The 8,577-nt window shown below is 34.2% G+C and overlaps 1 protein-coding gene across 1 annotated transcript; it reads left to right on the top strand.

The window, feature by feature from the left end:
• Nucleotides 1-2: 2 nt before the first annotated feature.
• On the top strand, nucleotides 3-8,329 carry LOC144845878 (hydroxymethylglutaryl-CoA synthase 1-like). Its single transcript, XM_078703360.1, has 9 exons — nucleotides 3-104; nucleotides 3,136-3,590; nucleotides 3,937-4,062; nucleotides 4,498-4,650; nucleotides 5,339-5,510; nucleotides 5,764-5,934; nucleotides 6,251-6,483; nucleotides 6,799-6,968; nucleotides 7,364-8,329. The coding sequence occupies exons 2-9, from the start codon at nucleotides 3,140-3,142 to the stop codon at nucleotides 7,427-7,429; spliced, it is 1,542 nt and encodes a 513-aa protein (XP_078559486.1). The 5' UTR covers nucleotides 3-104; nucleotides 3,136-3,139; the 3' UTR covers nucleotides 7,430-8,329.
• Nucleotides 8,330-8,577: the final 248 nt, after the last annotated feature.

Raw genomic sequence — 8,577 nt, 5'->3', positions numbered from 1 at the left:
GTACGACGTAGAGGTCGCTCATCGGAAAACGTGGGATGTTTTGGTAACTAGACAGATTACCTTCTATTCTAAGCATAGCCTACAATTCTTCAGAAAATAATATTGTAAGATAAATGATAATAAAATCTTAATTTGGTTAGGCCCTATTATAGGGCCGGGCCTAGCTAGGCCTAGTAGTAGGCTTAGCTCTAGCTAGTTAAGCTAGGCCCTACTAGGCCTAGGCCTAGCTAGGATTGACAGACCATCATCGGGGTTAGACGATCGGGTACAAACGCGTGCGAATGTTCGGCGGGCCTAACTTTGTGGGGGATGTTCGGGCTCAACTGTGTGGACGTTCGGGCCCAATATAATTAGACGATCGGACCCATTATAAAAATAAAGGGAAGACGATTGGGTCCACGAAAACGAATTGGATTTACAATTGTTCACCAAACATTATTTTTCTAGGCTAGGCCTATACCAAATACAATAAAATAAAAAAAACAAACAAATAATTCATTTATGCTAAAAAAAAAGGACTCAATTTCAATTTCTCTCTTTGCCAAAAAAATGCAATAGTAGACACAGATATACAGTTACCAAATGACAAAATGTGGTGGTTTTTTTTAAAGCTTTACGCCACCTTTATTTAATATTAATGTTATGCACGAAATCCTTGCGCAATCCAATTGCAACGTATTAAATTGCGCAAGTAATCTGCAAATTGCGCAAGTTTTTTCGACAGATTGTGAAATCATGCACACCCATATTTTTATAGTGATTTCTAAGAATGATTTAAAATTAAAGATAATATCGCATTTCCTTACCCTCCCGGGAGCCTCCCTCCCGAATTTTTTTTTCCGAATAAAAAAAAATCTCGAATTCCCAATGGTTCTATAAAATACCATATTCACACGTAATATGAGGAGAAGGCATAAATAAATACCAATAGTAATATAATAATTTCAATTCAAATATCAGTACTAATGACGATTAATAATACTAATAACGATTGCATTTTTTTTAGAAACAATAATTGTTACAAATTATTAGACGTTTACTATTTAACTTAAAAATTAAATTTAGTGACAAAAAAGATCGACCTTTCGGTACCATTCTCAACAACAAATGAGTACAATAATAAAAATAAACAAACAGTTCGTTTTCAAGAACTATCTTGCGCAATTTACAAATTGTGCAGCGCAATTTCAAATTGCGCAAAAATTCTTTGCGCAATTTTAAATTGCGCAAATCGTTCAAATCGCGCATAACATTAATCTAATAATTTTCTATCATAATTCATATCTTTATTAATCGCACATAATGGCTAACATTAATGGGTGTGTAGAAAGCGACGACCTCGAATTGGACGACCCCAACGACCCGGGCGACCTCGAATTGGACGACCTAGAATTGGACGACCCATAACACGAAACCGACGACCCCTATAGCCTAGCCTAGCCTAGGCGTTAGGCCTAAGTGTGGTATAACATCCCGAAGCCGAACATAGCCAAAGATCTTTAAACCATACCTTATATAATACTCGCAAGCAAAAGCAATTGATTGAAAAAATACAGAAATATCGCCATTTGATACTGAATGTGTCGAAACGAACAAACGAACAGATATGGAACGCCAAGAGTGCATCATTAAAACTGCATTCGACTCAATTAGCACACGAAATATCATAAACATGGCAAACCAGGTCAAAACGGCCCCTTTTTCAGCGGCGGGTAAGGTTTGCTCAGTGGATTGGTCATTGGTTGGTCATTGGTATTTCGACAAACATATTAAAAAGAAATTAAAAAGAAATAAATATTATACATTACATGGTTAAACCATGGACGTATAATTACATCTCGTCTTCTTATAACAAACACTATATATAGGCCTACCAAGCAGCAGCGTGTTGCGAACATGTGCATGGGGAGGGCCATAAGAATGCTTTACATTTCACATATGCATTGTATACGGTCAAACCTTACCCGCCGCTGAAAAAAGGGCCGTTTTGACCTGGGTTGCCATGTTTATGATATTTCGTGTGCTAATCGAGCCGAATGCAGTTTTAATGATGCACCCTTGGCGTTCCATATCTGTTCGTTTGTTCGTGTCGACACATTCAGTATCAAATTGCGATATTTCTGTATTTTTTCAATCAATTGCTTGCTTGCGAGTATTAAATAAGGTATGGTTTAAAGATCTTTGGCTATGTTCGGCTTCGGGATGTTATACCACGCTATAAGGCCTAGGCTAGGCTATAGGGGTCTTCGGTTTCGTGTTATGGGTCGTCCAATTCTAGGTCGTTCAATTCGAGGTCGCCCGGGTCGTTGGGGTCGTCCAATTCGAGGTCGTCGCTTTCTACACACCCAACATTAATATTATAAATTGTTTGTTTGCCGAGAACTCAATTTTAAACTATAATGGAACGGATTTACAAACGATACACTTGGCTATCGGGCCCAATGTTAAGACTATCGGGCACATAAAAAATGGACCCAATCGTCTCTATGATGGCCCCGATCATTCTTGGCCCCGATTGTCTGTTTACCGGCCCTAGCTACTACTTTCTATGCTTAGCCTCTAGGCCGGCCTACACCACATATTAATGTACAGTAAGCCTCTAGGCTATACTATCTATAGGCTAGCCACATATAAGATATTTGGTAGATAATATAATTAATAATGCACTTTTGCACCTCTTAAACTTAACCAATTTAAAAACATTCATCCACTGTGTGCAGTGGTGATGGTGGGTCTTTAATATTATTAAATCATCATTTTCTGTCAAAGTAACTTATAACTAGGCCTGTTCTGTTACAATTGCTAATATTTAATAAAATGTAGGGATGTGGTTTTTTAAAGTCAGTTGTTGCGAGTGGTGATATACTGATAAACGTTTGTAAAATATACTGTATAATATTTTCTACATTTGCTGGCAATAGTAACAGTATCTGTGAGGCAATTTCCATTACAGATGCTACATTAGCTGTTGAACGTTCTATATTAGCTGATGTTTAATAAGCTATTGGTGTTTCTACATTAGCTAGAGGTTTTACTACATTAGTGGTTCTACATTAACGGGTGTTTTGACAGCTGGTGTCTATTACCACATTTTACACAGCATTGCATCACAATTAATTCTTTTTTTTTTGTCAGGAAAATGGCAAATAATACAACAATGTTAAATAACAAATCTCACTGGCCAAATGATGTGGGTATTATAGCAATGGAAGTGTATTTCCCTGCACAGTATGTAGACCAGAGGGATCTTGAAGTTTCTGATGGAGTATCAACAGGGAAATATACAATTGGATTAGGCCAATCTAAAATGGGATTTTGTACCGACAGAGAGGACATTAATTCACTATGTTTAACAGTCGTTCAGCGTCTGATGGAACGCAATCAACTTTCATATAATACTATAGGCAGGCTAGAAGTGGGAACAGAAACTATTATTGACAAATCTAAAAGCGTAAAGACTGTTTTAATGCAATTGTTCAAAAAGTCTGGAAACAGTGATCTGGAAGGTGTAGATACTTTGAACGCTTGTTTTGGTGGTACATCAGCCCTCTTCAATTCTATCAACTGGATTGAATCTAGCTCATGGGATGGTTAGTATTACATTATTTATAATAAAATTATTAATTTTGTATCATCAATTATGCTTATTTTGATCAATGACCTTCCTTTCTAACCATTAGTTTGCTGTTTGCCGATGATCTTCAGATAGACCAGTGTTATGTATATTGCTATGAAAGAAATTTGATTACAATATTAATAATGTACTAGATAGTTGACCGTCATACGGATCTTGGTACAGGTATCATAGACTGTAATTCAAATTTCATTATGCAAATTAATGTGGCTGTTAGTAAACCATAGAACGCTTGCTTTCTAAAAATATTTTTAAAAAGTGGCTAATGATTTTTTACAAATGTGATATTTCACCCATTTTAGGTCGTTATGCAATGGTGGTAACTGGAGATATTGCAGTATATGCCAAAGGCAATGCTAGACCAACTGGTGGTGGTGGCGCTCTGGCAATGTTGATAGGTGAAAATGCACCTCTAATCTTTGAAAGAGGTGAATAAAACAAATTTAAGTTTCTTTCTAATCTTTACACAATTACTGTATGGTCAGTCAGAAGACTTTCATTTGAAGGATTTATAATTTACTCATTAATTAGAAATATTAAGGTTAGGTTAAGTAAGGTTGTAGCTACATGAGAAACCCATGGCAGGATGGTCATATCTGTGTTTCGGGAGACCCAGACAAATACGATATTTGTAAATAAATATTAAAAAATAATCATTTTGGTTAAAAAATGACCACTATTTTGGCCCACAGATTGATAAGTTTACTAATCTGTAGCGGAGATTTTACTTGAAATTTGTAAAAAATAAAAAACATTTTGTCACACATGGCATGTCATACCTCAAATTCAGAACCTAGTTTGTTGGGGAAAACATGCTGGTTGTGCTAGTTTACATGCATTTATTTTGACATTCTTTACTATAGGTCATCGTGGTGTTCATATGGAACATGTGTATGATTTTTTCAAGCCAAATTTAGAATCAGAATATCCAGTAGTCGACGGAAAACTATCAGTGCAATGCTACCTTGGTGCTCTAGATAAATGTTATAAATGTTACAGTGATAAAGTAAAGAAAAGTAAGTCAACAAAACGAAGTATACGTTGTTCTTTATCCAGGGGCTGAATTTATTATTTAATGTTTATCAGTTTGCTTAATAAAGTTCCAATGTTAGGCACTGCTTAATATTCTTGACTTGAACAAAGATTGATAAATGCCAGCTCACGTCTTCACTATCATGCCCTTTTATTAAAGTGTAATATATTGATGGTATAAGTGGTGCTACAAACCGACCAATAATCAGTTGCTACAATGAAGCTCAAGATCGGCAAGAATGGAGACACCTCATCAAAATGGTCATGAGTACTCAGATATGAGTAGAACGACGAGAGAGAATATATCAGGACATAGTTTGAAGATAGTTTGTAGTTACTTGACCACAGAGACGGGATAGTCTTTAGTCTTCAATTGATGATACTGTAGGTTGAGGTTTCAGGGAGTGGTTGGGATGCAACACAAGAATGTAGACACAATGCAATTGACCAATGACGAGTGACATTTCAAATAGTTTATCATTGTGTTGCGTCTCTAGTAAAAACCACACATTAAGTAGCACTTGACTAGGTGTTTGATGGTACTGTACATCAATTGGTTGAAGGTTGAAACACAGGGTTATTTAATTAAAATTGAAAATTTTTTCCCGACTTTCTTTATTTTTAATATTTAATTGATCATGTGTGTCCAATATTTGTTAAATTGTTCTGTAGGTTGTTTGAAAGAAGCTATCTCTTTAGATCATTTTGATTTTATGTGCTTCCATACACCATATTGTAAACTAGTGCAGAAATCTGTAGCAAGATTAATTTTCAATGACTTCCTACAAGATTTGAACCCGGACACCAATGATGGAAGCCGTTATGCTGGTCTTAGTGAATACAGGTACATTATTTTCATTTAAAATTCTAAAAGTAAACAGAGATACTGTACAATAAATGCAATCACATCATAACTGAATGTAAAAATAACTAGAGGCTGTTTTCTGAATTGTCTGGAAATCAGAAATCCATGGATTAAGTTGTATACAGTAGACTTACTGACCTAGAGGCCCCTTAAAATCATCTATCATGTATTAGAAATCAAACATATACAACTAACACAGCCAGATTAAAATGTCTTTATATATTTCTTGTAGAGATGTAAATCTTGAGGACACATTCCACAATAAAGATATTGAGAAAGCTTGTATGAAGTGCAGTAAAGAACAATTTGAAACCAAAACCAAGTCATCTCTGCTTATAGCAAATAATGTAGGGAATATGTATACACCTTCACTGTATGGGGGCTTAGCATCAGTTTTAGCAAGGTATGTGCTTTTTTAACATTTTAAAATATAATTTCCTATGTACTGTATCATTATATAATTCAAATTGTGGGAACCTCTACACCTTGGAACAGAGAAAGATGTTGGTATACCAGAGGACCAGGAATTCTTAAGCTGCATTTAAATTACATTTTGCTTTTATGTGCTTCACATATACACACCAAAATGTAAAAATCTTTCAAGCAATATACACTAATATATTTTTTAGTCACATTGAGTTTAGGTTTGATAGTGTATACAGAGCTTAACATAAATGAATTTTTACTAAAACCTATATTATTCGACTGTATGTTTACAGTACTTCATTGGCTGATCTAGTAAACAAGAGGATTGGCTTGTTTTCATATGGGTCTGGTCTAGCGGCAGCCATGTTTTCCATCAAGGTTACCTCAGATGCTTCTGATGGCTCAAAACTGTATACGTTAAAGACTAGTTTAGATGATCTTCAAGATAGGCTAAACAATAGAACATGTGTTAGTGCTGAGGAATTCACTACATTAATGGACCATAGAGAGCGCACTCACCATTTGTGTAAGATATACAATTTATTTTGTGTAATATTTATATAAAACTGACCCGACCCGATTAAATTCAAGCAATAAATTAAAGTATAAACAAAGTAATCAAGGAAATGTAAATTATAAAGATTTAATTCTTATGAATTAATATAATATTTGTAGAGCATGGAAGGTATAGAAAGAAAAATCTGCACAAGAAGTGAGATTTATTGAACTATCTTTTCTGAATAACTTTCAGATTGTACATTTATATCATGTATGAGCAATGTTTGTGTTATTTTTATGAGTAATTTAAATTTCCAAAAATGAAATATTTAAATCATTTCAGGTAATTACACACCAGAAGGTTCAATAAATGACCTTTGCCCTGGAACATACTACCTCAGTCAGGTTGACCATATGCATAGGAGGCAGTATCAAAGAAAACCACTTGTTGATTTTGAACAAATTCCATCGCCACTCAATGATGAAGCTCTATTGGCTTCTCCACCTGCTAAGGTAAACATTCCAGTTAATATAACAGGAATAAAAACAATATACTGGGGGATTTTAAGGTGAGCTTGTGTCAACATGGAGCTAAACACAACTGGAAGGAACTAGATGCACGAGAGCACTTATGTTGACTTTTGAGCAACTAAAAACAATTTAAAAAAGTCTGGTTTTGGGAGAGTTTCCGGTTTTCAGAGAGTCTGGTATTGGGAGAGTTGACTGTATTGACAACTTTGTTGTTACTTATTCGTATCTTGTTTTCGAAGAAGTTCCAGTTTTCATTTGTTTTCATTTTTTATATCCATCTGTGATGAATAAAGGTGGCATGCCAAATTGTTTGTAATAATGAATTCTATAGTATTCAATAGTAAAGTAAAATAGATTAAACTTTTATTTTGTTTCAGAAACCGGTGCGCAACCATATCAAGAATGCAATGCTGGAGACAGACAACCAAATTGCAATTAAGTAATTAACTAAAACTGAGAGTAACTGCATACACTACACAACAGTTTAAACCATATCAAGAATGCAATGCTGAAGACAGACAACCAAATTGCAATTAAGTAATTAACTAAAACTGAGAGTAACTGCATACACTACACAACAGTTTAAACCATATCAAGAATGCAATGCTGAAGACAGACAACCAAATTGCAATTAAGTAATTAACTAAAACTGAGAGTAACTGCATACACTACACAACAGTTTTATTTGCAGAGTTACCAAAAAAATGTAGCTAAACATTAGAAGTTGATGTCTTTAGATAGACACTCTAAAGCTCTGTCTAATCCTTTTTTTTAATTATTTCGTTTTAATGTCGTGTAAAACTGTTCAAAAGTCATGGAATTTAGGCATGTGAATTAACTCTTGACCTGGGTAAATTTTATTTATTCAGTTCACAACCAACAGCGATGAAACCGCCACTAAAATTTGTTTAAACTTGCTGTACTTTATAGTGTCAACTCTATCAAATTTGCGTGACAAAAAAATGTGATGTGCCCATATATGGACATGATGATGATCATATCACTACCATATTTGGGCATATTACTACCATATTTGGACACATCACATTTTTTTTCAAACTATTTTGATAGTGTAGACAGAGCTTTAGAATAGTTTGCAGAAGTCTGGAAATTAGGTACATAAATGAGATTCATATGCTGTACGTCTCCTTTTACAGGGGAGTCATGTTAAGGGCTAACGCCATGAGAATACATAGATATAATACTTTATTTTAATGAAAATGTGGTAGTACATACAGATGAATTCTGAAAAAATTTGTTGTACTTTTTCTGCCATTCAGAAATAATTTGTAAATCATGAAGTCATGGCATTATTTACCCATTAGTAGTAAAAATGGTGCAAATTGTAATTTAAAAAAAACAGGTAGTAATATATATGTTTTGCAATTTTAATTTTGATTATTTTATTTGATTTTGATTATTTAAATACTGCAGTTTTATTAAATATTAGTATTTTCCAATTTTATCAAAAATACTGTTTGTTTGGTGCTTGGAATAGTAGGACTAATACGAAAGTGTATCATTACCCAAAGTTAGCAAATAGTACTGATTGATTAAATTAGATTATTGAAACTTTGTATTTAATTATTAA

Source organism: Antedon bifida, chromosome 6 (genome assembly GCF_963402885.1).
Source record: "Antedon bifida chromosome 6, ecAntBifi1.1, whole genome shotgun sequence".
NCBI classification, from domain to species: domain Eukaryota; kingdom Metazoa; phylum Echinodermata; class Crinoidea; order Comatulida; family Antedonidae; genus Antedon; species Antedon bifida.
The sequence above is the reverse complement of the archived record's forward strand: the minus strand, read 5'-3'. Positions and strand labels throughout refer to the sequence as shown.

What these genes read in the sequence shown, in the direction of transcription:
- LOC144845878 (XM_078703360.1), top strand. Translation starts at nt 3,140, where the DNA reads ATGGCAAATAATACAACAATGTTAAATAACAAATCTCACTGGCCAAAT. An exon ending in TGAATCTAGCTCATGGGATG is followed by an intron (nt 3,591 to 3,936) that starts GTTAGTATTACA and finishes CACCCATTTTAG; the next exon opens with GTCGTTATGCAATGGTGGTA. An exon ending in TGGCTTCTCCACCTGCTAAG is followed by an intron (nt 6,969 to 7,363) that starts GTAAACATTCCA and finishes ATTTTGTTTCAG; the next exon opens with AAACCGGTGCGCAACCATAT.